The sequence below is a fragment of the Diadema antillarum genome, unplaced genomic scaffold (genome assembly GCF_040938485.1).
Source record: "Diadema antillarum isolate AM-2024a unplaced genomic scaffold, OU_Dant_1.0 seq00001256_RagTag, whole genome shotgun sequence".
Taxonomy (NCBI): domain Eukaryota; kingdom Metazoa; phylum Echinodermata; class Echinoidea; order Diadematoida; family Diadematidae; genus Diadema; species Diadema antillarum.
Genome location: NW_027272040.1, coordinates 140049 through 167668, shown reverse-complemented (window position 1 = coordinate 167668; position 27620 = coordinate 140049). Strand labels below are relative to the sequence as shown.

General features: G+C 36.4%; 2 protein-coding genes across 2 annotated transcripts; both read left to right on the top strand.

Annotated features, from left to right (window-relative positions):
• The first annotated feature begins 7175 nt into the window (after positions 1 to 7175).
• Positions 7176 to 14471, top strand: LOC139745344 (extracellular serine proteinase-like). The gene is made up of 8 exons (XM_071655743.1): positions 7176 to 7292; positions 8899 to 9039; positions 10606 to 10738; positions 12018 to 12130; positions 12800 to 12941; positions 13272 to 13456; positions 13836 to 14007; positions 14338 to 14471. Exons 1-8 carry the CDS (start codon positions 7176 to 7178, stop codon positions 14469 to 14471), a joined length of 1137 nt encoding a protein of 378 aa, XP_071511844.1.
• Positions 14472 to 18081: 3610 nt separating this feature from the next.
• LOC139745343 (aqualysin-1-like) lies at positions 18082 to 26868 on the top strand. Its single transcript, XM_071655742.1, has 9 exons — positions 18082 to 18204; positions 20781 to 20825; positions 23098 to 23238; positions 23967 to 24099; positions 24259 to 24371; positions 24958 to 25099; positions 25736 to 25920; positions 26257 to 26428; positions 26735 to 26868. The coding sequence occupies exons 1-9, from the start codon at positions 18082 to 18084 to the stop codon at positions 26866 to 26868; spliced, it is 1188 nt and encodes a 395-aa protein (XP_071511843.1).
• Positions 26869 to 27620: the final 752 nt, after the last annotated feature.

Below are 27620 nucleotides of genomic sequence, written 5' to 3'. Positions count from 1 at the left end.
ATGAGGATGTCCCATACGTAACGCATTTGTCCCATACGTAACATTATTTCAATGCCTAATAAAACATATTTCTTTTACTGTTTTTTCTTTTTTGTATGGTGTTCAATTTCTCTAAACAATAAATTAGAACTTTCCAAAAGGGCATTAAAATATCCTTAGCAATTTCAGAAAAAACCTAAAAAAATGACCTCAATTTGTTACGTATGGGACATCTCATGATAGGACACGAGCTAATTTGCATAATCATTTGCATAATCCCTAAATTTTCATACCAAGTTAAACTACAATTGTATTTGATGAACTTCTTATGTCCACATATTAATCAAATATCATTTGCTTTCCTTTGAATTAAAGGACAAGTTCACCTTCATAGACATGTGGGTTGAGTGAATGCAGCAATATTAGTGGAACACATCAATGAGAGTTTGAGGAAAATCGGACAATCCGTTCAAAAGTTATGAATTTTTGAAGTTTCTGCTCAGTCACGGCTGGATGAGAAGACTACTATGGCTTGTGATGTCATATGAGTACAACTACAGGTGTACATAAAGAAAGTATAAAGAAAATTCAAGATATTCTCACTTTTCTCAAATAATAAAAAAACACTCAACTTCTCTCTTTCAGAAGTCAGGGGAAATAATATTACCCCTAACATAAGTCAGTAACATGTCGAAGAAATGTGCACTTTATTCAAAAAGTCAAGTTTTGTGAAATTCTCTTTTTATTTTCCTTATATTGTTGTACGCAAGTGACATCATACACTGTAGTAGTCTTCTCCTCCAGCAGTGATTGCACAGATACTTTAAAAATTCATAACTTTTGAACGGATTGTCGGATTTTCCTCCAACTTTCACTGATGTGTTCTACTAATATTGTTGCCTTCACTCAATCCACATGTATATGAAGGTGAACTTGTCCTTTAATATGAATTTCTATAAATGTCCCATACGTAACGCTGTGTTCCACATTTATGCAAATGAAGCCCTTGAAATTTGCATAAAATTACATAATATCATTTTTTCCTCCATGGAAATCAAAACTTCAACTCATAAGCTCAAAATGATACCAAACATGTCAATATTGAGCAAAGATGAAATTTTGCCTTCTGAGGGGACCTTATCTTGGACTTGCCCAGTACACTACTGATCACAATACTGATCACACTGTGAGAAACTGCTTCCATGCTGCCCATCCCCAAGGTCAAGCAAGAAAGACTCCAGTTAAGGAAGCAAATGACTGCTCAACAGAAACAGGCCTGGCTGATTCACTGGTAATATGAACATCTCAAGTGGCTGGGACATTGTCATAGAAAACCTGATGAACATTGATGAACATTTGAAGAATAGAGCATCCATGCTAATATTCTGACAACTTGTTAGTCTTGGTCAGGCCAGTGCTGAAGTTGGCAATAAAAATCATTAAGACCCCTAACATCCAGGATAGCCATAACATAGATAACACAATACAGGGGTCATCTTTCCTACCGAGAACCATAAAGGACTGGAGCAGCCTTCCAGAGGAAGTAGTGGCTGCTCCAACCCCTGACACATTCATGTCAAGGGTCAGCAAGTAACAAACCATCACTGGGCATTTTTTTTTTTTTAATAGTGAGAAAAAAAGGGGGAATTGTACAGTGTAAATCACAGTTTTGAAGGTCCATGCAGGACAGGTCAGGCTTGGTCTACATCCCTAGTGCCATGATAATCAACATATTGATTGTGGGTATCTTCGGCATGACAAGACAAGAATAACAATAATAATATTTGAAATATTGTACATTACCTCTCACACGTAGATTCATGCAAGGACCTAGGAGTGACGGTTGATTCTAAATTTAAGTTTGATCAGCATTTTCAGGCACAAACAAATAAAGCCAATAAATTGATGAATTTAATAAGATGAATATTTGTTTATTTAGATAAGGATAACTTCCTATTGTTGTACAAAGCTTTGGTAAGACCTCATTTGCAGTATGGAGTCCTTATTTGGAAAAAAAAAAATTAGCTTTATAAAATGTCTAACGGAGAGCTACAAAATTGATCCAAAAATAAGAGCTCTATCCTATGAACAGAGATTGAGGCATCTTGGATTTTCAACTTTAGCATACCGCTGGGCGGGCGAAAGGTAATATGATTGAAGCGTATAATTATTTCATAAATGTGATCAAAAGGTAACTGTGCCTGATTTAGGTTTGATAACAAAAAGCACAAGAGGATATAAGTAAAAAGTTATATATTTTGCAATCACATACCACCAGGGCCTACAAGAAGAAACTCATTTTACATACGTATCAGGAAACCTTGGAATGGTTTACCAAGAAACTTCAGATGCACCCAGTGTCTTCCGTTTTGAAGTTGGTTTGGACAAATTCTGGGACAATGAACCCATCAATGCATCATCATCAAATTTAAGTTTGACGCCACTCCACCTGGCCATGACCCAGCTCTTTTCAAGAGGGATCAAACCTGGATCTGAATATAGGAGGCTCAGCCTGCGTTCAGAATCATCCATAGGTATCCATAGGTGGGTATTAATTAATATATAATAGAGACCAAGCACAGTTAGTGAATACTGTCACTAGTGTCATTTGACATTGCATGCTGGACCATGTTGTTGTATTGTTGACTGAAAAATCAGACAGCCTGTACATTTATCTCATTTGTCTGGACTCTAGTCTTCGGGGATATGTTCCGCAGAGACTGCGTCTGGCTTTACAGAATCCCCTCCTATACGGAGGAGAGCCGTAAATATAAAAAATTATGAACTCCACCGGACAGACGGATTTTTCTGTCTATGCGCATGCATGTGCAGTGCATTGCAATCAAACGGAACTTTTCACGCTCAGCTCACCGGACCTTACACGAAGAAGAAGGTGTGGGGCTAACAAAAAGCGCTCCCTACACTGATTGCATGCGAGTGAGGACTGTAAAGCTCTTCGAGAGCCAAGACAAAAATTCTTCTGATACTAAACATGTACACGATCTAAACAGTGCTTTCCAAACTTACCATGATTAATTGTTGCTACACTTCATCAACCAACACCATTACTTGTCCACAGTATCGTGTGATATCACTCTCAGTTTACCACATCGTTTGTCTTTTCGCTGTTCAGCCAGTCCTCTCACATGTTATATTGTATAACCATAGGATAATCATGACGCAATACCCGGCGCTGTGCAGTCCAGTCAGTGCTATTGCGAAATCAACGCCAGGCCTACCATAGATAGGTGATTACAATACGTCTTTGCTCTATATGCCTATACTTAATAAAAATATTTGTTTTTAAGGGATGGTATGGTTTTGGTTGAGACCGGGAATTCAGATTTGAACTTTTTGACAGATGATTAGGAGCCACTATACATGAAATGTTGAGGATCACACAATTTTAAAATGAAATCAAAGTCTATCTATTTGATAATTGTTTTTTTTTTTCAATACTGCGATATACAGAAACTAAAATTCAATTCAATTCAATTCAATAGAACATTTATTTCCAGATCAATTCGTGTATAAACAGCAGTAACAATTCAGTAATGACAAACTGGAGGTGACAACTCAGTAAGCACAGCTTGAAGTGAGTGCACCTTTAACATTTGAAAATGTAGTTGAATCTGATTGAAACATAGCTAAAAAGACATTTTTGTTTAAAATACACATATTTACAAGACGAAGTACAGATACACAAGAGACTAAAGCTAGGGATGCAGGAGGGAAAACAGATAGGAAGAAGGAAAAAAAGAAAGAAAAGAAAAGAGAAGAAAGAAAAAAATACATTAAGGAGAGGTAAAGAGAACCTAAAACACACACTTGTAATACTATAACAAACAAGGCAACATTGTACATACATGTACATGTATTTCATTTTAGTATAATCAAGAGAAATTTAGCAGCCCTCACTATAGACTACCTTATATGGATGAATACAACTTTCTCTTGAGTCTTATCTTAAAACAATTTTGAGATGGTGCATTTCTTATGTCTTTAGATAAATTGTTCCATTTCTTGGGGCCCACAAAACGAATATTATGTTGGTAAGACATGGTTCTGGGTCTGGGCAAATGCATTAATGACGAGGAGCGTGTATTGTAATTATGCACATTCTGATTGATATCAAACAATTGAACAAAATGGTCAGGCATAAGTTTGTTGACACACTGATATACAAAAATACATTGCTGATAGGTGGTGATATTTTTCAAAGTAAGCAATTTTAGTTTTGAGTATAACGGGCCTGCTTTAGATTTCGGGTTCGCTCCATGTATAACTCTTACTATTTTATTTTGCTTTGAAGTCAATTTCTCTAGACTGGACTGAAAAGTACTTCCCCACACCATGTTGCAATAAGACAAATAGGGCAGAACAAGAGTGGAGTATAACATCCGTAATACATCAGTAGGTAACATGTAGCTTAGTCTGGATATAATACCAATGCTCTTTGATATTTTTTTCTCTGTCTCTTGTATATGAGGCTTCCATGTTAATTTGGAATCTAAAATAACACCAAGAAATTTAGTTTTCTCTACCCTGGGAATTTGAACATCATTCAATTCCACTTTAACAAAATCAGTGTCGTATGATTTGTTACGATTACTAAAAACAATAAAGTTACATTTGCGGGGGTTAACAGATAATCGATTTGCCTGAAACCATGTACACAATTTTGAAAGGCTACTATTTACTTGATCTTGCAAAGAAGGAAGATCCTTACCACTGAACAATATATTAGTGTCATCAGCATATAATATGTACGATGAGGTATCGGAATTAGAAACATTTCCAATGTCATTTATGTATAATATAAACAACAGTGGTCCTAATAAAGACCCTTGTGGAACTCCACATAATATTTTCTTTAAGTCTGATATACAACTGTTATATTTTGTACATTGGTATCGATTGGAGAGGTAGCTTTTAAACCAATTGTATGCTACACCTCTAAAACCATAGTGCTTAAGTTTAGCTAACATAATATTATGATTAATTGTGTCAAAGGCCTTTGACAAGTCAACAAAAACACCAATAAGAAAGGAATTTTCCTCAAACGTATCAACAATCTTATTCGCAATGTCAGTTAGGGCCATGGAAGTTGAATAGTTGCTGCGAAAGCCGTACTGATAACTACCCACAATATTATTTTGATCAAGAAACTTAACAGCACGGTTGTAGACAATCCTTTCCAAAATTTTCGAAAAACAAGGAAGCACTGAAATTGGTCTGTAATTTGACAATTCACATTTGTCACCATTTTTAAACACAGGGGTTACACGAGCAATTTTCAATTTATCTGGATAAAGACATAGCAAGAGAGATCCTAATAAAAGGTGGGACCTGTTTTCAAAAGAACCTCTTGGTTTTACTTTGTTTCGGGGTATCTCAGCTATTTCAAAACCAATTTTCATGAAATATTTTTTCAATTTTTCTTAGAATTGTTTATTCTTTAATATTTTATATACTCAGTAACTGGTTTGTATAATTATCTCACTAAAAAACTTAAGACCCGAATCCCCCGCTCCATCAAAAGTGTAACCCTTTAGAGGGGAAATCCGGTTGAAATATAAGTTAGTCTGATAAGAAAGAGTAAAATATTACGAGTTCAGTGTCATAATTTTGATCAAATCGGATGAAAAGTAAGGAAGTTATGATATTTTGAAGTTTCGCTATTTTTTTTTTGGGGGGGGGGGAGAGACAGTTCTTGAATAGTCAATATGAACATGCAAATTGAAAAGTGAGTATGTCATCCCCTCACAACTTACCATACCACGGTATAGTTTGTAAAGTTTTCAAATTTCCATTTTTTTTTCATTTCGACGCAGTTACGCCCGAGACCAAAATCCTCGCATATATGTAATGATCACTATTCTGAAGTTATTCAACCAGGAATAACATAATGTCTCAGACTTCAATGACAGAGACATTGAATTTTGGTCATTTCGTTTTTGTACATGATCAATGGAAAATTGTGAGGGCATGACATGGTTAGCTCACTCATTTGCATATATCCACTTTATATATATAAAAACATGTCATCCAATAGTCTTCGAAAATGACATAGTCAAGACACAAATCATTGACATCGGTTATTCACCTCCGACATTGGCATGTATCGGTTAAAATCTGAGATTTACAGATCCTGATTCTCAGGGACATTTTCTCAGCCCGTAAGCACGTCAGCACCTTGAGATTGAGATAAAGTCGACATTAATATTTTGAGGCGCTCTGAGTTCTATTGCATTGTAAAATGTTCACGCTACTAATCGTTTTTTGCATATACTGTACGTATTGAGTAAAAATGTACAAACGGGGGAGATTATCTATAAGATAGATGGATAGAGATTTTCTGTCAGATTTCAAGTTCCACTCATATCTTGTTTGAATTCTGATGTTGATTCGGCTGCATGTGTGTAAGTTAGCTTGTTTGAAATAATATGTTTAAAATGTCAGTGATCGAGGAGCTTGACAGAATTTTATTGATGGTAATTGTATAGGGTGCTATTATAATCGATTTGTTTTCCAGTCTTTACAATTCGGTGATTGCATGGTGTATTGTCTTGGTTATAAGGAGTGCCGTTATCTGACACAGTGGGTAGTAACCCAAACAACGTGTCCAAGCAGAGATAATCTCGATATCTTCTTTGTCATTAGTAGGCCTAATTATCTCTGAACGATATCAAAGTTCAGAATATAGCATGATCGACCATCACAAAGAGCCTAGAAGGTACAAGTATCGAATCATTTCGGAGTCTCCATGAATACTGGCTGTCCATGACAGTTGATGCTATAAGAAAATCCTCACACCTGCAACAATCACCCCATCGCTGGATTCTTCCTTCTCCCGGTAAGACCAGAGCTTTAATCCTAATTGGTTTCGCTCCCCAGTGACACTTGAAGTCCGCCGTTTCGATGATAATGATTACCTGACTTAAAACTGGTAATATAAACCTTTGACAAAGTTTGTCAGATCAGATTCAATTCGGTTTGTTTATACCTGACAACTGAGTTTGTATCACAGCTATCTTATAATCAAAGTGATAGATATTCACTTCTCTTCCCTCTTCGCTATACCTTCTGGTGAATGCATCATCTCTCGTTATTTTGATATCTTTATTATCCCCTCTGTTTGATTTTACATAATTTGAATAAATTAATCATCATGCAGCTTCTGATCGCGCTAAGCAATGAAGGCCTTGTGCGCTGTGATGATACTTCTCGCCTTGTCGGCGACGGTCAGTTGTGATATTGTGCGGAGCGACAAGTTTTCTGTCATCAAGGACCAATACATCGTAACACTGAACGTAAGTCATCTCTCCCTTATAAATTTCGTGAATTTGTTGATTAGTCAAACAGTAAAATATCACAGTATAAAGTGAAGGTGTTGTGGCAACACGTACTGCACCCTCCTCAATTTTCTTTTACTTCTCAGCCTTCTCCTAATCATTTACCTCTTCCTCCTCTTCCTCTTCCTTTTTTGCCTCTTCTGCCTCTTCATCACTTCTCATATTACTTCTCTCCATGCTCTCTTTTATTTTTTTGTTCTTATAATAATTGTCTCCAGTGTTCATCCTTTGTTTTGCCCGCGTGTTATTCATAATAGAGTGCAATCATACTTCGCTTGTCTTTTTAGTTTAAAGACAGAATGATATCCATGGTCAGTCTCAAATCAAAATCGTTATATCAACATGAAAAGATCAAGAACTACACTGCATGAATAATTTTCATACTCAGGTATTTTAAATCAAACATCGTGGGCATTATATGGGTCAAAATCCAGAGAAGGCAAATCAACGCAGATATTGGATTTTGGATCCCCGTCCTTCTAATGTTGCAAACACCGCTCCTCACCGCTTAAAGGGATCGTATAGTTCTGGTTGAGACCTAATTTCATGTTTCTAACATTTTTTTTTTTTTTTTTGGTGTGAGATAAAGAGAAACCTCTTATGAAATATGAAAGAGCATGTAATTCCATGAGGAATTCAACTTTTATTTGATGAAAATTGGTTTTGAAATGGCTGAGATATCGAAAACAGAGCGATTCTAATGATAGTATGGGACCCACACTTTATTACGATCGTTTTGTTTTTCTGTGTTTATGGATGTTTCCGTCATTCCAAACCCGATTTTAATCAAATAAACTTTGAATTCCTCGTGGAATTACATGCTCTTTCATATCTTATAAGTATTTTCTTGGTATCTCGCAAAAAGTTAAAAGCCCAATTCTCATCTCCACCAATACTGTACCATCCCTTTAAATGCATGCAGTAACCAATTTCTGCACTTTGGTTAAAGACTATTCTTTCATCTTCCATAGGTATTTATCATGAACTTCACATTCCTATATGCATATTACCGGTTGATGTAAACCCATACAGGTTATCATAGACGCACGCGTTTATCAACTTGCGAATCTGATCATGAATTCACAAACCCAAATTCGTCAGTTCGACCTCGCATTATTTCGATACGATGTTAATTACCACCATCAGACCATGTAATATCCAAAGTTCAAATTAACTACATAATGATGCCTGATAAAGACAACTAACAGTACACATTTCATCCTCATCCTATCTTTAAATTGATTTGTTGATATTTGGAGCTTTATTTATTTATTTATTTGACTTGTCAACGCAATTGATGATACAGACTACATTGACTGAAAAGTTTTTTACTCGTGGATCTCTCGACAAATCATTCTGCTATAGTAAAATGTTTGCTGCTGACAAGACACACATGAACTTATAGCACATAGATATTGCTGTCAGTTCACGTGTGATAAACTTTGTTTCTAAAATGTCTCAGAATAGGTCTCTGAGGTTCATTAAATAACCTAATTACTACTTGCTTTGAAAATAATTGAAGGGTTTGCACTAGTTAACAGAGTTTATATTTTGACATGGCCAGAACGATGTCGATGTTGATCGCCTGATCGACCGCCTCGAAGTCGACATGGAGACAGCCAAACTGAAGTTTGCTGTGTTCAGGAGGTATTACACGGCTATACGGGGTTTTGCTGTGAAGATGCCCGAAGCTGTTGCTGAAATAGTGAGTCTGGGTATAATTCTCTACATATCAGTAGGCACTACGTATACATTTAGAATCATGCTCGTGTCTATACATAAGCTCAATATTCAATTCGTGGATGATTTAATGATAATGATAATGAACAGCATTTATATAGCGCTTGAATATACGGATAATTCTAAGCGCATCAATCCGGGGGAAAAAATGACATAAAATTAAAATACAGCATTAATGTAACGACAGCAACAACAACAGAATTAAGGTTGAGTAAACAGATAAGTTTTCAACAATAACTTCAACCTATCAACATTTTCAGCATCACGACTATAAAGAGGGAGTTTATTCCAAAGAAATGGGGAAATAAGAGAAACGGCCCTACCACCATAACGGGTACAAGTGCGGGGACCACGTGATAATTGGAGAGTGGAGGAAGAACGGAGAGAACGGGTTGAAGTGGAGGAGCGGATGGAAATTAAGTCTGTAAGATAAGATGGGGCAAGATTATTGCATATCTTGTCAACAATAAGGAGAATTTTAAAGGTGATCATACGTTGATGAATGGGGAGCCAGTGGAGGGATTGGAGAACTGGAGTAATGTGCTTTACAGAAGTTTGCAGTCTCATACTTTCCGATGAAGAATAGATTGACAGAGATTAGTTCCTCTATCCCGGCTTTTCTTGACCTGTTTGTCAGTCCTGCCGGCACAATTCCGCAGTCGTGTTGTTTGCCTTACCTTTTCCTTCGGTATTATGTACAAAAAGAAAGACAATGAAACATAATATATTTGATAACAGAGATGTGGCTGAGGTATACAGTGACTGAATTATTGACAAGTTGTCAGTATTCTTTTTATACGACGGATCTGAGTTCCCTGGCCAAGTACACCAACAATACATGACTGGCAATAAAAGCCAAAAGAAAGGAAAACTGTCAGAACAGCTATGAAAAAGGTCTCGAAAAAGTTTCACCTGCGCGCGAATTCACGTTTGCATTGTAAAAATCTGAAATCCGAACTCAACAAACTCAGACATAGCATAAAGGTAAGAAAATTAGAGATAGGTAGTTCAATATTAGATATCATCGGTGATCATTATTCATTATTATAGATATGAACTACTGAATAATCACAATGTATATATAGGGTAGATTCCTTTATCTGAATAACAACCATCAATTTCAATTTCAATTTCAATTTCAATTTCAATTTTATTTCCATTTCCATTGAATAAACAGAAAAAATATATACAATACATTTACAGAACAAATTTATAACAATTTCAAAGAAAACGTACAAGTGGTCACGAGTAACAACAGAATTTCGTTTCTAAGGTATATACCTAATACAAAGATTAGAATGGAAATGGAGGGTCCCACTTAAAAAGCAAAGCTTGTAGGGTATGGGACCCTCAAAAAATACGTACACAAAGTGTACGTTCGTCCTCACTCCCTATCCTTAAACTGAACCCAATGTTCAAAACACGATAACAAAACACAAAGCTTTCAGTCAGTTTTTCCTTCCACTAAAAAAAAAAAAAAAAAAAAAAAAAAAAAAAATCTGATCTCTACCATTGTCTATACTGTCTGCAGGTGAGACGCCTACCCGAAGTGAAGTTAGTAGAACCTGACTCCATGGGAACTGTGGACGTAGAGTCTTCCTCATGGGGACTCGACCGCATCGATCAGAGAGATTTACCGCTCAATGGCGATTTCGACATCGAGGGTACACAATCACAGCTCAGTGTCATCTTACTATAATTGTTATGGAGTCCTTCTGTCCGTCTCTTCTATATCTTCACCCCCTCCCATATTTTGTCTGCATGTGTCTGCGCGTGAGTTTACATTCGTGTGTGCTTGCGTATGTGTGAATGTCTCTAACTCTCTCGCTTCCATTAACTGTGTAAGATGAGATTAAAAATTAGCTTTACGACTGATTACGGCACACAAGCGATAAAAATGATGAACAAAAAGAATAAGAAAATAAAGGTAGGTGCATTATTAACGAAAAAAAAAAATCCCCCAAGTAAACATATTACATTATTCCTCAATTTCCATTTTGACACTGTTTGATTTGTTTTATAGTTTGAATGTAATCATGATAATGCTGGTATCAAGTCAAATACAATGTTTTTCCCAACAAAAGGGCATGATTATTGACTAAAATACTTGTGTTTTCTCTTAAAATATGAGTACGTGAATACATAAAATAATACATAATTATGTTTATATATATATATATATATATATATATATATATATATATGCAGTATATACTACATATGTGTGTGTGTTTAAAAAAAACAGACACAACTGGTTGGCCCACAACCGAGACACTAAATGCAGTCATACAAGTATATACTCGTATGACTACTAATTTAGTGTCTCGGTTATATCATATATACACTCGTATGACTGCATTTAGTGTCTGTTATAGGCCTTTTCCTCGTATGACTGCATTTAGTGTCTCGGTTGTGGGTCAACCAGTTGTTGTGTTTGTAGTTTATATTCGTTTATTGAATGGTTCAGTGATAATCACTCCTTGAAGATTCGTTAAACTCGTTAGCTGTAAATGTGCCTTAAAGCACAACTACGGTAGAAGTAGAATTAGTTTTTAAACTAGTTTACCTATTATGGATATCTTTTCAAGACAGATGTGTCTGTGTCCGTATGCGTGTGTGTGTGTGTGTGTGCGTCTGCGTGTCTATGTGTCTGCGTGTGTGTATGATGTGCATGCGCGCGTGTGTATATGCAAGTTTTTGATTATGTCTATAATTCTCATTTGTTGTATTATCTTCTATTTCATTGTATGATCTTATCATAATATGCAAAATGTATCTGTACAATTACAGGGCTCTCTTGAAAAGCAGGCCTCTGGTTTGAACGAGACTTACCCTGTATTTTTTAAAGAAAAGGTGAATAAATAAATAAATGAATAAATAAATAAATGAATAAATCGTATATGTCCTATTTGCCACCAATCGGCGTTTCGCACCAATACACAGATGAGGGTGAAGGGGCGACGGTCTACGTGATCGATACAGGTATCCGGCCGACTCACGAAGACTTCGACGACAGGGTTGACGACGTCCTCGATTTCATAGGAGACGGCTGGAATGTGAGTTTAGATTAGGTCTCGGGGATGTGAGTTGAGATTTGGTCTCGGGAATGTGAGATTAAGTCTCGGGGACGTGAGTTGAGATTTGGTCTCGGGAACGTGAGATTAGGTCTCGGGAATATGAGTTGAGATTTGGTCTCGGGAATGTGAGATTAGGTCTCGGGAATATGAGTTGAGATTGGGTCTCGGGAATATGAGTTGAGATTGGGTCTCGGGAATGTGAGTTAAAATTGGATCTTTTGAATGGCCACCGCCCTTTAATGAATACCATTTTGTGAATATAATCAAGGACAATTAAAATGCGTTTACAACATTTCATGTTTGCATTTGAAGCAGATTTAGAAAGTGATTTTAGACTTTCCCGCCTTTTTATGTATTCTTAGCTTGGCGCTCTCCGTCCAAAGAAAAAAAAAGCCTGTCATGTCAAAATCAAGTTTCGGTTCTTGAGCCAGAGGCAATAGACCTACATCATTAATGTAAATTCCTAAATTATTCATATTAGATTATTACTTGATGAGTTTTCACTTTGAATCACGAGACGATTACATCTGAAAAATTGTGTTTTTGTCGTGATAACGCTGTGTAACAAACACTTCTATTGGGTTTGTTATGTTTTTTTTTGTTTTTTTTTTTACTTTTTGTTTTTTTACTTTTTGGGGGTGATACAAGGGATATGATTGTCACGGACACGGCACTCACTGCGCCGGGACAGCAGCGGGAGGAATCTACGGTGTTGCTCGGAAAGCCAGAATCGTCTCCCTCCGTGTTTTGAACTGCCAAGGGGGCGGGGCTCAGACAGACACTATCGCAGGTGAGGAAGAACTCTCACACGGTCATCTCATTCAAGGATTTCACCCGGTCAGAAAACACGGGTACAGCAATACATAAGAATATGATACAATTAGCAGTTGTGATGCCCGAAAATATATAGCTGTTTATATTTTCTAGCGATGATATTCACTCTTTTTTTTAATAATGCTGTATTTTCTTACCAAATGTAATAGAGACAGACACTGAAGAAACGCTTATTATCAAACGTGAGGATATTTATAAAGGTGAACAAAATACATACAAGGTGGGGAGAGGTTGTACGAATTGTCTACTTTTTACCATTTTCACACATTTTTTTTTCTCTCTCTAGCTATTGATTACGTCACCTCAAATGGCACTCGTCCAGCCGTGATGTCGATGTCGTTGAGATTTTTCGGCAGCTCGTCTCTGGACGAGGCCGTGGCAGCCGCGGTGGACGGCGGGGTAGTCGCAGTTGTCGCTGCTGGCAATGAAAACATGGACGCGCGCTTTTTCTCTCCAGCTAGAGAACCGAAAGTAAGTCGACTTTATTAATTAAAACTAGTATTCGTTAATCGTTTAATTGTACTATATAATAGGCTAGCAGTTAGTGTAGTCATATTTCACACTTTTAGTGATGGTAGTATAGGCATCCTAGATGCATTAGCTATAGGGTTGGATAGTGAGTATAATCAGTTGAAATGGTACAGGGCCTATGATATAGTTTTATAAATTCCATTGTTAACATGACCGATATTGTTGTATGATCTCACCTTTTCTTCTTTTTTTTACAATTTTCATTGCACTGTATAAGAAAACTGTACCCATTTGGCATATGAATGCATTTGCCGTCATAGGCAATTCGCGTTCAGAGATGTTTGTCTGTAGAATTCTGCTCCTAATGTTCTGTTTCCAGGCCATAACGGTTGGAGCTACGGACAGGAATGACGTCAGAGCTTACTTCTCCAACTACGGTTCGATTGTCGACATCTACGCGCCCGGTCTTGCCATCACGAGCGCATCGCCGGCATCGGACACCTCGACGGCCATTTGGTCCGGTACTAGTATGGCTACTCCTCATGTCGCGGGTAAGAGCTGACCTCCGCTATTTAGAACTGACAGAACATCATGCCTGACAAACATTTTCTCTTTATTTCATTATTTAGATTTTTACACCAAATTATTATGTTCCTTCACTGTTTCACAGTATAAGTCTCATGAAGACAAAACAAAAAGCCTTAATGCGATGTCACAACTGCAAATATAAAGTTTTTCCGTAACTGCAATAACCACATTTGTAATTCAGCAATATCTTTTGCGGTATACTCACGCCATATAGATGATAATTACATCGGAGCTGAACAAATATTCTTATCACTACATTCGTGAGTCTTTTCTAATATATGTCTTTTCCACAGGAGCTGCCGCCATCTTGTTGGGGAGGGGAGTCGACCCGTTTGATGTACCTGGTCGTTTGGTGGCAGACTCGACACCCAATCGCATTTATGATAATGAGTACGACACTCCAAACAAACTTCTTTATCTTGATTAACCCAACAAGAATATACATAATTGCCAGTTGTAAGTATAAACCCAAATACGTATCAATATCCAAACGTGGTTTTTTTTTAATCACAAACCCTATCCCACTAAAAGAATATTTAACTTCACAACTCACTAAAAGCAAACCAATATGCATGGTAACAGAACCAAACGATTATCGGACAGGTACACAAAGATATCAAGGCAGACATGAAATATTGCTACCAAAGAGCAAAATAATCGAGTTAGCAACTTTAAGTGAAGAGCCAAATGAACTTTATTTGATTAATAAAGAAAGTCAGTGAAATAACGTGAATTAAATTATTACATGAAGTGATGATGTTGTCTCCGTGTTCTAAGTCTTCCGTTGACTTGCACAAATTCTTCATTATATTCCCTGTTTTTTAATTTAACATATAGATAAGAATTACATTTGCATTATTAAATCATTGTAGAACTGTAATAATAAGACAATGATATCTATTGGGAATTGTTGGAGGGGGTGTCGTATATTAGTTGCTGTATTGCTGACCAAAACTGTTCTCAGGTTGAACCCAACGGTAAACCGACAAGTTGTTATCCTTGCTATTTTGGACTAGATCTACAATGAAAACCATGATGTTGTGAAATGTAGTATTTCCCATGTAATTTGTATAATGGTTGCACATCACTTCATTCAGTTGTTATCGGATGTGGAGTTGAAAGCAGACATGACTTCAAAATAGAGTTAAGTCAAATTACGATCAAAGTTGAACAACATTGGTCTGTCGTACCACGTGGTCTCATTCCATAACACGTCATGTTGCCTGGAATGTGTCCATCACGGAGTCAAGTTTATATCCTTCCAGGGCATTCGAATAGATGAAAATGAATAAGCTGTTGCCTAGTTATCAAACAATGCCTCTTTAATGACATGTACAGTCGTATTATGTCAGATTTTTTATATATATGTCTCTTAATCAAGGGTATGGTTGCAAATATTTGTTGTAATTATGACGTCATATTTTATTTTCGTTCATCACAATGTCCCATCATTCTTAAACTTTCATAAGTAATAAGCCATAGGTATTGAGAAAAGACAAGAAAAGCAAGGAGAAAAATCGTATCTATGTTCACCAATACTACTGTAAACAAACCATTCAGGGGACTGCATACTACAAGCTCTGCTTTTTAGCATTCCCCTCCGTTTGTTTTGTTTCTGAGTTCACCATAATGATATAACATTATTTGTATTTTTGTTAATAATTTACCTGTGTGTTTATTGTATGTTATTATGTTCACCACATTGTTGTACCGATTTCGTAACATTATCTATATACACTGTAAAAACATCGGTGTTAGACTTAACACCACGGGTATTAAATCTAACACCGATCAAACTTCAATAGAGGACCACACCCACAGGTGTTAAAAATGCACTGTGATGGTGTTGAAAAGTGTTCACCTGACACTTCGTGGTGTTAATTTGACACTGTACTGGTGTTAATTCAAAAATGACACCACATGGTGTTGATTTGATATTTGTTGGTGTTAATATCAATGGTTTAACACCCGTCCAGCTTCAATAAGGGACCACACCAGCTGGTGTTACTTTGGTGTAAATTTATTTTCACATTTTTTTCAAAAATCTAGTATTTTAATGTAAAATTCTTGATCGTCTTGTTTAAATTAAAAATCAACAAGAAGTGCAGTTACTAAGAAACTCTTCAAAATACAGTTTAAAATTTGGAAATGACACCCGGAGGTGTTAATTTAACACCATAAATGAGCACCGAAAATTTAACACCAGCTCGGTGTTCACTATTTAACACCGGACTTTTTGCAGTGTATGCGAACATTTCATTGTATCCCTCTGATTATTTTGTTGGAAATGAAATAAATCAACTTCAACTTGAAACCATTATGTTTATCTTCATATCGGGACTGCTGTACATTCAGAAGAGGATTTCACTTAATTTGTACTTTGTTATTTTTGTATTTGTTTAACTGAATTTCTTGTACGAGATTTCGTCGAGAAATTAGAAAATATACACTGACATTGAAGGATGAAATTTAAATCTTTGTTGTTCTCTGACATGTTGAAGGAAAAGTGTGAGCTTGATTATGAGAGAAGTAATCGCAATGTTAGGAGAGATGAATATCCCATACACGACTTATTGAGATTTAATTATGCAAGCTTGAATAGTGTTCCGTACAGCTCTTATACGGAGAAGTCCGAGTTTTGAGAATTCCATCAAATTATGTCAAGAAACTGAAAATCAGATACAAAAATGAAATATACAGAATCTAATCCTATCCAGTGTTATATGCCATTAAAGGTATCACCATACCATTGGGGGGCAGCGATTTAAAAAAATGTCCAAGTTAACACATTATTTTGATGCATAAGTGGAAGTCAGGTGTATTCCAAAACATCCTATACCATATTAAAAAATCGAAACAAAGCCTAGAATATAAGGAGATAATACTGTGTGTCTTCTTTATTTTGCTCAATAAACCATTAAAGTAGACGGTTTATTCTAAATACAATTTGATAATAATTATTGTTCATATATTAACAATATTCAATATGGCTTGTACCGATTTACATCTCTACATTGGTTGTTTCTATCCATAACTCACATTTTAGAACTATTTTGATGCTCTAAAAAGCTGTTATTTGATACATTAAAAAGGCGTTATTATTATGCCCCCCCCCCCCAGGAGGACGGGGCTAATGTAAACAAATTGAGATCCTATTACCATAATAATGATACCTGCCAAGTTTGTTGAAAATCTGTCAAGGCTTTTATCAAGAAAATATTATAAATGGTGAAGGTTAATGCGCAGTTGATAAAATAGAGTTTATCTACCACCTACACATAATATCGGAGTACATAAAGTAAATATGATTTGCACATTTCCCTGCGGTTGAATGTCAGTTGTCGAGGAAGATGACTCTGTTTATTGGTGGTAATTATGTACAATCAATTTGTTTTCAGTCTTTAACCAGTTCAGCGATTGGTAAAATACAGTCTTGGTTAGACGAGGAATGCCCGTTATCTGACATGACCTACCGGGTAGATTAGTAACCCAAACAAGCTGCTACCCAAGCAGAGATAATCTCGAGAACTTCTCTGTCATTAGGAATTATCTCTGAAAGACATCAAAGTTCAGAATAAAGCATGATCGACAATCGCAAAAAGCCAAGAAGGTACAAGTATCGAATCATTTCGGAGTCTCCATGGATTGATACTGCCTGTCCATGCCAGTTGATGATATAGGAAAATCCTCACACCTGCAACAATCACCGCATCGCTGGACTCTACCTTTTCCCGGTAAGGCAAGAGCTCTAATCCTTAATGGTTTTCAGTTCGTTTCTGACGCTTCAGGTAATCATTACCTGACTTAAGACTGGTAATTCAAATCTTCGTCAAAGTTTATCAAATCAGATTCAATTCGATTTGTTTTTACCTGACAACTGTAGTTTGTATTTCAAACTAATCTGAATCAAAGTGATATTCACTTCTCTTTCTCTCGTTCCCTCGCCATACCTTCTGGTGAATGCATTATATCTCATTGCTTTGATATGTTTATTATCCCCTTACATAGCTTTGACTACAGTTTCATCGCGCTAAGCAATGAAGGCCTTGTGCGCTGTGGTGATACTGTTCGCCTTGCTGGCGACGGTCAGTTGTGATATTGTTGCAAGCCCAAGCAACAAGTTTTCTGTCATCAAGGACCAATATATCGTAACACTTAAAGTAAGTCCTCTGCCTTTTATAAATTTCGTGAATTTGTTTATTAGTCAAACATTTTTTTTTTACTTCTTAGCCTTCTTCTAATCCTTCACCATCTCCTCCTCCTCTTCTTCTTTTTTTATCCTGCCTCTTCTTCTCTTCTCATTTTCCTAATCATCTCTATAGCTCTCTCTTACTATTGGTTTTACCTTTTCATTACCGCTCAATTGTTCATCCTTTGTCTTGCCCACAGTCGTGAAATATACTTATAATATAGTAGAGTATAGTATAGTAGTAGACAAAATAATATCCATGGCCAGCTCAAACAAAATCGGTATGTCAGCATGAAAATGTCAATGATTAAACTGCATGAATAATTTTCATATTCAAGTATCTTAAAGCAAACATTGTGGGTCAAAATCCAAAGAAGGCAAATTAGTGCATAGATTAAAGGGTGTCATATTTTGAATCTCCGTCCTACCAATATTGCAAACACCGCTCCTCACAGCTCAGACGCAGTGACCATTTTCTGCACTCTGAATAAACACTGTTCTTGCATCTTCCAGGTATTCATCATGAACCTCATTATTTCTAGATATTAACCGGTTTATGTAATAGAACCTGCCAAGATAGACGCACGCGTTTATCAACTCCCGAATCTGATCATGAATTCACAAACCCAAGTTCGTCAGTTCGCGACCTCACAATTGTTGAGATGCGAAGTTATGCATCATCTACACCATGTAATATCCAAAGTTCAAATAAACCACATGATGCCTGATAAAGACAAGTAACAGTACAAATTTCTTTCTCCTCCCATCTTTAAACTGATTTGTTGATATTTGGAGCTTTATTTATTTGACTCGTCAACACAATTGATTTGATTTGATTTGATTTTGATTTTATTGGTTTCTGCATTATATCATTGCTCATGCAGATACATAAACAAATATCATATACATTAATGGTACCATACATATAGATGGATATACATGAACATTAGTTGCTAACAAAATGAGTTTTTTCATTACCTTTAGAATATACAGCAATACACTTCTTCATTGCCTGTACAATGTCCAACAGAACAGTGATGCAATGAATAACGCAGAAGGGCTACAGCTTAAGCATTGCTTGATTTGCATGCAGCCCTCGTACATAATACATAACATATAGGAAAATGGGGGGGAGGGATGACTTGCATAGAGATAGGATAGGAGAAAGGAGAGAGGAGAGGTCTGTCTGCTTTCACTAATACACAAAGTTAGATCACCAGGATCACTGAATAGTAAAGCACGGCAAAGTATTTTCTCACCGAGGTACAGGTGAACAGTTACAGGTCATGGTCGGTTACATAATATTACGCAATAAATTCAGAACAACGATAATTCCACGAGGGAATTTCATATACAATACAATTGCAATGACATTACATATATAAGATAACTGATATCCAGAGAGCAGCATTGTCTTTACAGCTTTCTTAAAAGAATACATAGACTTTAAAGTTCGAATTTCTGAAGGAAGAGAGTCCAAATATCAGGTCCAGTGTGTCTGATAGATTTCAGAGCCATCACCGTTTTAGGATTTTGTAGATGAAATTTATCAGATTGCCTTGTGGGATAAGAATGTATATCCTTGTTTAAATGAAATAATGAGAAAAAAGAAGATGGCAACTGACCGTTATACAAACGAAACATAAAAAGTTAATTTTGCAAGAAATTAATATCATTTACCTTCAGTGTTTTTAATTCTACGAACAAAGGATCTGAACGGTCCCGATAACCTGAATTGGTGCATATACGTATAGCTTTCTTTTGTAGAAGCAATATACTGTCAATGTGACTTTTTGCAGTTGCCCAAACAATGTTACAATATGAGATGTTCGATAATATCAAGGAATTATAAAGCATAAATAAAATATTCTTTGGGACATAATATTTAAGCTTACAGAGTATACCAACGTTACGAGACACTTTATCTGAGATATATTGCACATGAGCATTCCATTTCAAATTTTCATTGATATATATTCCAAGGAATTTGACACTTTCTTTTTGTTCCAATGATATACCATCCACCGTAATATTCAAATGGTGCATTTCATTTTTATGCTTCTTATTGTGAAAGTAAATAAAATTTGTCTTTTTTAAGTTGAGTGACAATCTATTGCTCTTAAACCATGTAGATAATTTTGGCAATTCAGTATTAAGAGTTCTTAAAAGCGACTGAAAATCAGAATTGGAACAAAATACATTGGTGTCATCGGCGAACAGAATATATTGCAGTAACTTAGAAGAATTTGTGATATCATTCATATACACTAGAAATAGTAGTGGTCCCAATATGGATCCTTGTGGGACGCCACAATGTATAGGTAAAACTTCAGAATTTACCGATTCATAGTATACATATTGCTGTCTATTCGATAAATAATCATCAAACCATTCCAGTGGAATGCCACGAACTCCATAACAATGTAATTTGCGTAAAAGGATAGTGTGGTCAAGAGTGTCGAATGCCTTGCTTAGGTCCATGAACACACCAATGACATGTTTTTGTTCAGCTAAGGCAGTCGACACTCTGTCATACAACTGGGCTAGTGCCATATCAGTAGAATGAAATTTCCTGAAGCCATATTGGTCTTGGTTCAGTATATCATTTTGTAACAAAAAATCATACAGTCTGTTATAAACGAGTCTTTCTATGACTTTAGAAAGACTAGGAAGAATAGAGATAGGTCGGTAATTCGAAACAAAAGAAGAGTCATCTTTTTTGTATATTGGAATGACTTTTGCAATTTTACATGCGTTCGGAAATACACCAGTTGACAACGACAAATTACAAATATATACTAAAGGTGTCAATATACTCCCAACAATTTGTTTTAAAAGAGACGTGCTCATTTCATCATGACCACATGTATGACTTGATTTTAAAGAATGCACAATATCAAGGATCTCACTAAAATCTGTTGGTTTGAAAAATAATGAATTATCGTTTGACGTGCCCAAGTACTGCGAGAAATCTGTCTGTGTATGATCAATCTTAGAAGCTTGACAAGGACCTACATTAACAAAATACTCATTAAAACAACATGCTACATCTTTAGGATTACAAAACGTTTGTCCATTACTCGTAATTTGAGACGTTGACACCTTTTTTTGCTTACCAATGACGTCATTAATAACCTTCCAGGTGGCTGACATATTTCCAGTAGCATTTTCAAAAGCTTCCGTATAATACATTCTGCGGGAGAGCCTGATAATCTGTGTACGCTTATTTCTATATGATTTATATCGATTAACATTATCATTATCAGGATACCGTAAACTACTTTTATATAAAACATTTCTTTTCTTAATGGAACGAAAAATTCCCTTTGTTATCCACGGATTTTTGATTTTGTTATTGTTTTTCTTTTCAATTGTGGGGATATGTTTGTCAAAATAAGAAAGGAATATACTCCAGAAGGTGTCATAAGCAATGTTTGGGTCTGCAGAAAGTAATACATCATCCCACGTTTCCGTAATTAAATCATCGTTCAGTAATGATATATTTTCTAGTGTGAATTTCCGCTTTTTCTTACGTTGTTTTTGCTGAACATAAGAATTCTGTGTGTCGCCACAAATGAAAAATATAGGTAAATGGTCAGAAATATCACTATACAAAAGACCAGATTTCGAATAATCTGTGTCAATATTCGTAAAAATATTATCGATCAACGTTGATGAGTTGACCGTAATTCTCGAGGGCTTATCAATTGTAATATCACAAAAATTTGCTTGCAAAATATTACAAAATTTATTTCTAAGAATGTGCTCTTCTCTCAAGAGATCAATGTTAAAGTCACCCATAATATATACATCTTTGTTTTCTTGATTAATCAGCTCTAATAAGACATCAAAATTATCCAAAAATGAATTACTATCTGTATGAGGGGGCCTGTATATTACACAAAGTATTATATTTTTTCTATTATACATATTAATTTCAACACATGTGCAATCAAATTCATTTCCATTGTACATCAAATCAGGCCTTTCTTTACACGATAACGTGTGTGATAGGAACAGGGCGACTCCGCCTCCTCGTCCGCATTTTCTATCAGAACGGACAACAGAATATCCATCAATGTTATATAAAGGGGGAGATTTGTCGTTAAGCCATGTTTCTGTGATACCAATAGCGGAAAATTTCATATTTATCGTGGACAATAATAATTGCATATTTTCATAATTTCTTAACAGGCTGCGGGCATTGACATGTAATAAACTGAAAGAATGCTCATTATTGATAAATTCTGAATTGAACTCGTCAGGTAAATAATACCGACATTGGACATTTTTATGTGAATATAGATTAATTTCATCCATATTCAAAACAAAAACAACACATGGACCATGACATGGTCGTGAACATTTGCATAAGAATTGATGAAAGCAGACAAGAAGAGAGGGAAAGAATATAGCAAGTCATACAGAGAATAGATTGTTTACAAATTACTCTCGTGAGTAGTAGCCGCATCGGACAATTGAGATCTCACAACATAGATTGTTGCTATATCAACTCTCCCTGCAGACAATATACATCAGAAGTCAGATTGTATCTTTGGAAATATTCAAATTTGGAAATTGATGATACAGACTACATTGTCTGAAAAGTTTCTCACCCATGGATCTATCGACAAAGAATTATGCTAAAGTAAAATATTTGTTGCTGTGAAGAAAATATCAAGACTCGCATATCATATAGCACATTATTGCTATCAGTTCATGTTTGATAAACTTTGTAACTAATATGTCTCAGAATAGTACTTTGGGTTTCATTGAAATAACCTTATTACTGTACTTGATTTGAAAATAATCGAAGGGTTGAACATTTTAGGGGTTAACAGAGTTTATCTCTTGACATGGCCAGAACGATGTCGATGTTGATCGCCTGATCGACCGCCTCGAAGTAGACATGGAGACAGCCAAACTGAAGTTTGCTGTGTTCAGGAGGTATTACACGGCTATACGGGGTTTTGCTGTGAAGATGCCCGAAGCTGTTGCTGAAATAGTGAGTCTGGGTATAATAATTTTATGCATAGTACGTACATGTTACATGAGTTCAATATTGAATTCAGGGATGATTTTCTTGACAGAAGTTTGCAGTCTTTTCGACGAAGATTAGTTCCTCTATCCCGGCTTTCCTTGACCTGTTTGTCTGTCTCTTGGCACAGTCCGCAGCCCCGTAGTTTGCCTTTCCTTTTCCAACCGTATATGTACAAAAAGTAAGGCAATGAAATAATCATAGAGTTCATACAGAAGTGCGACTGATGTATAAATAGATGACTAAATTATTGACAAGTTGTCATTAATTTTGATATAAATGATTTGAGGTCTATGACAAATACACCTGCAACACGTGAGTGGTATTAGAGCCTAAAGGAAGAGAAACTGTCTGAACTTACTCAGGGTATCGAGTAATTGTAACCGGCATGTACATTCACGTCTGCATCACAAAGATTTGAACCCTGAACTCATTTAAAACATAGTACAGTATATAAACATGATAAAGGCTAGGAGATTGGAGCTCGGTAGTTTAGAATTAGATTACAGTACTATTATGATAATCAGATATCAACTGTAATCATCATACGAATAGTGTCGGTTTCTTGACTGTATAGCAACCATCATTTTACCCCTACTCCTTACCCTTGAACCCAAAACACCATTACGAAACTCAAAGCTGTAAGTTAGTTTTTCCCTCCACTCAAGAATCTCATTTCTGTCCGCTGTTTGTAGGTGAAGGTCCTGCCTGAGGTGAAGTTTGTTGAACCTGACTCCATTGGCACAGTGGACGTAGAGTCTTCATCATGGGGACTCGACCGCATCGATCAGAGAGATTTACCGCTCAATGACGATTTCGACATCCAAGGTGCCTTGACTTGTTTTTTTATTCTATTTCATCTCTCCTGTAGTCTCTCAACCACTGTTCATGTTGTTGGTAAAATTGCTATCATTATCAACATTATAATGATTATTACTATTATCATCATCATCATCTTCTTCTTCACTATAATGTTACCATGTGCAGGTGAGGGTGAAGGGACGACGGTCTACGTGATCGATACAGGTATCCGTTCGACTCACGAAGACTTCGACGACAGGGTTGACGACGTCCTTGATTTCATAGGAGACGGCTGGAATGTGAGTTGAGATTGGGTCTCGGGAATGTGAGTTGAGATTGGGTCTCGGAAATGTGAGTTGAGATTGGGTCTCGGAAATGTGAGTTGAGTTGAATTGAGAATGGTCATGGGAATGTGAGTTGAGATTGGGTCTCGGGAATGTACGTTGAAATTACGTCTCGGGAATGTGAGTTGAGATTTGTCTCGGGAATGGTCACCGTCTTTTAATGAATGCCATATTGACGCAGATTGTTGTTACTAATCATGGACAACTAAAATGCGTTCACAGCGTTTCATATTTGCAATCCAAGCAGATGCAGAAAGTAATTTCACACTTTCCTTCACACTCTAGATACATTCCTCGGCTGGCGCTCTCATTCAAAAAAACAAACACAAAAACAAAAGCAATGCCTGCCATGTCAAAATCAAGTTTGGGTTTTTGATAACGAAATCATGAATCAGTTATGTTAATCCCTAATCATTCATAGTGTTTTCAATTTAAAACATGAGACAATTATTTTTGAAAACGTGTGTTTTTGTTGTGATAACGGTGTTAAACTAGCAATTAAACTGATTTCTTTTCCTTTTTACTTTTTTTGGAATAACAGGGTTATGATTGCCACGGACATGGTACTCACTGCGCCGGGACAGCAGCGGGAGGAATCTACGGTATCGCTCGTAAAGCCAGAATCGTCTCCCTCCGTGTTTTTAACTGCCAGGGGGGCGGGGCTCAGACAGATACCCTCGCAGGTGAGGCAAAACTCTTATACGGTCACCTCATTCAATGATTTCCCATAATCCCTCAACCTCAGACACACCATTTTTTTATTGTGAGCCACAAAAAAAAACAAATCATGTACACCATATAAATGTATTATGTTTATAAATTGCTCTGATGGTTTTGCATGCAAGATATATGATACATGTCGTTTTCTATAGTTTTCCGGCTTTCTATTTATCTTAAACCGTTAAGATATAAAAAAAAAATTAATTCATTTCAATTTATTTGAATTAAATTTTAATGTTCACTTCTGTTTTGTTTCTATATACCCTACATAGGACACATTGGTAGGGGGTCTTCATGCGTAGGATATACGTATAAGACACAGGTATCATGGAAGAGAGTAGATACACAGGACTATGATAGAACTATCAAAATGGCCGAACTGTAGCAGTTTGTATTTTCGAGCAATAATATTCATTCTTCATAATGTCATATTTCCTTACCCAGAGTAATAGAGATAGACACTGAAGAAACGCTACACGTAAGGAAGCTTCTTTATTTATATTGATATCACAGGTGAATAGATAAAAATTATGCAAGGTGAGGAAAGATTATGCGCATTATCTATTTTTCCCCTTTACATACATTTTTTCTCTCTCTAGCTATCGATTACGTCACCTCAAATGGCACTCGTCCAGCTGTGATGTCGATGTCGTTCAGATTTTTACGCAGCTCGTCTGTGGACGAGGCCGTGGCAGCCGCGGTGGACGGCGGGGTTGTGGCCGTGGCGGGTGCTGGCAATGAAAACATGGACGCGCGCTTCTTCTCTCCAGCTAGAGAACCAAAGGTATAGGTCGGCATCCGTCTTCACATAGTATTCGTATATGCTATAGGAGTTAGTAGTCATAATTCACACTTTAAGTGATGGCAGTATAATATGCATCCTAAATGCATAAGCTGGTGTAATTGTAATAGTTCATGTTGCAGTTAAAGTCTCCCGAAGCAAAATATTCACTTTTTTAATTCCTTTGCTTACATGATGATTGTCATCGTTGTATGACATCATCTTAAACAGCAGAAATTTCCATAGCATTGTATGAAAATAAAATGTACTCAGTTTCCCGTTTGGCACTTCGAAGAAAGGGATGTTTGAAGAATTCTGCTCCTAATGTTCTGTTTTCAGGCCATAACGGTCGGAGCTACGGACAGGAATGACGTCAGAGCTTACTTCTCCAACTACGGTTCGATTGTCGACATCTACGCGCCCGGTGTCGCCATCACGAGCGCATCGCCGGCATCGGACACCTCGACAGCCATTTGGTCCGGCACTAGTATGGCTACTCCTCATGTGGCGGGTAAGGAAATGATCACCGCTAGGGAATTGGCAGGATATCATCTTTGATCAAGCTTTTTCTCTTCATTTTTATTGCGATTTTTGGTCACTCTATCATGTTCCTTTGCTGTTTCACAGGTCTCAAATAAACTAACATGCAAACAAATTTTCATGTTAGAACTGCTATCATAACGTCTTTCACTAATCAAAAGAACAATCTTTGTCAGACTATTCATGTCATAATCATAGATGACGATTGGTTCGGAGCTGAACATGCATTTAGCATTAATGCAGTTGTTGAGTCATTTCTAATATAACTTTTCCGCAGGAGCTGCCGCCATCTTGTTGGGGAGGGGAGTCGACCCGTTTGATGTACCTGATCGTCTGGTGGCAGACTCAACACCTAATCGCATTTATGATAATGAGTACGACACTCCCAACAAACTTCTGTATCTTGATTAACATGAATAGAATACATGTTATATATATCTAAGTGTAAGAATACGTAAATGTCTACTGATCACCAGCCAGAAGACAGTCCTATATTCCAATCAAGGATTTCATTGCACTATCCACTTATGGCAAACACGATGTATCACGTATGAACCAAACAATCATCGGACAGGCACACAAACGTATCAAGGCAGATCTGAAATATCACGTCCAAAGAGGATTAATCGAACCAGAAACTCGTTGAGTGAAGAGCCAGATGAAATTCGATTTGATTGCTGAAAATAGATAAGTGAAGTAAAACAAAACAGCTCTGAGCATTAGATTGAGGGATGATGCTGTCATCTCTCTAGTTTTTCATTAACTTGCACACAAATCTTCTCTAAGAGTCCTGGTTTGAAATTCAGCACAGAAAGGAATCACATCTGTAGCATTAAATCATCGTAGACCTATATGATAGCTAGACTAAAATTACTTTTGGCTATGTTGGAGGAATGCTACAATTGCTGTATTACTCACTAAAACTTTTTTTTCAGATTAAAACCTATATAGGGAAATCAACAAGTTGTATTCATTACTATTTCGGACTAGTTCTATTATGAAAATCATGAAGTTGTGAAATGTAGTATTTCCCATTTATAGTTATAATTCATATGCATGCTTGCACAACATGTCATTCAGTTATTATCGTATCTGGGAGCTGTATTCAGAAATCTCATAAAAATAGAGTTTATAAGTTAACTCAAATAACGATCAAAATGAGA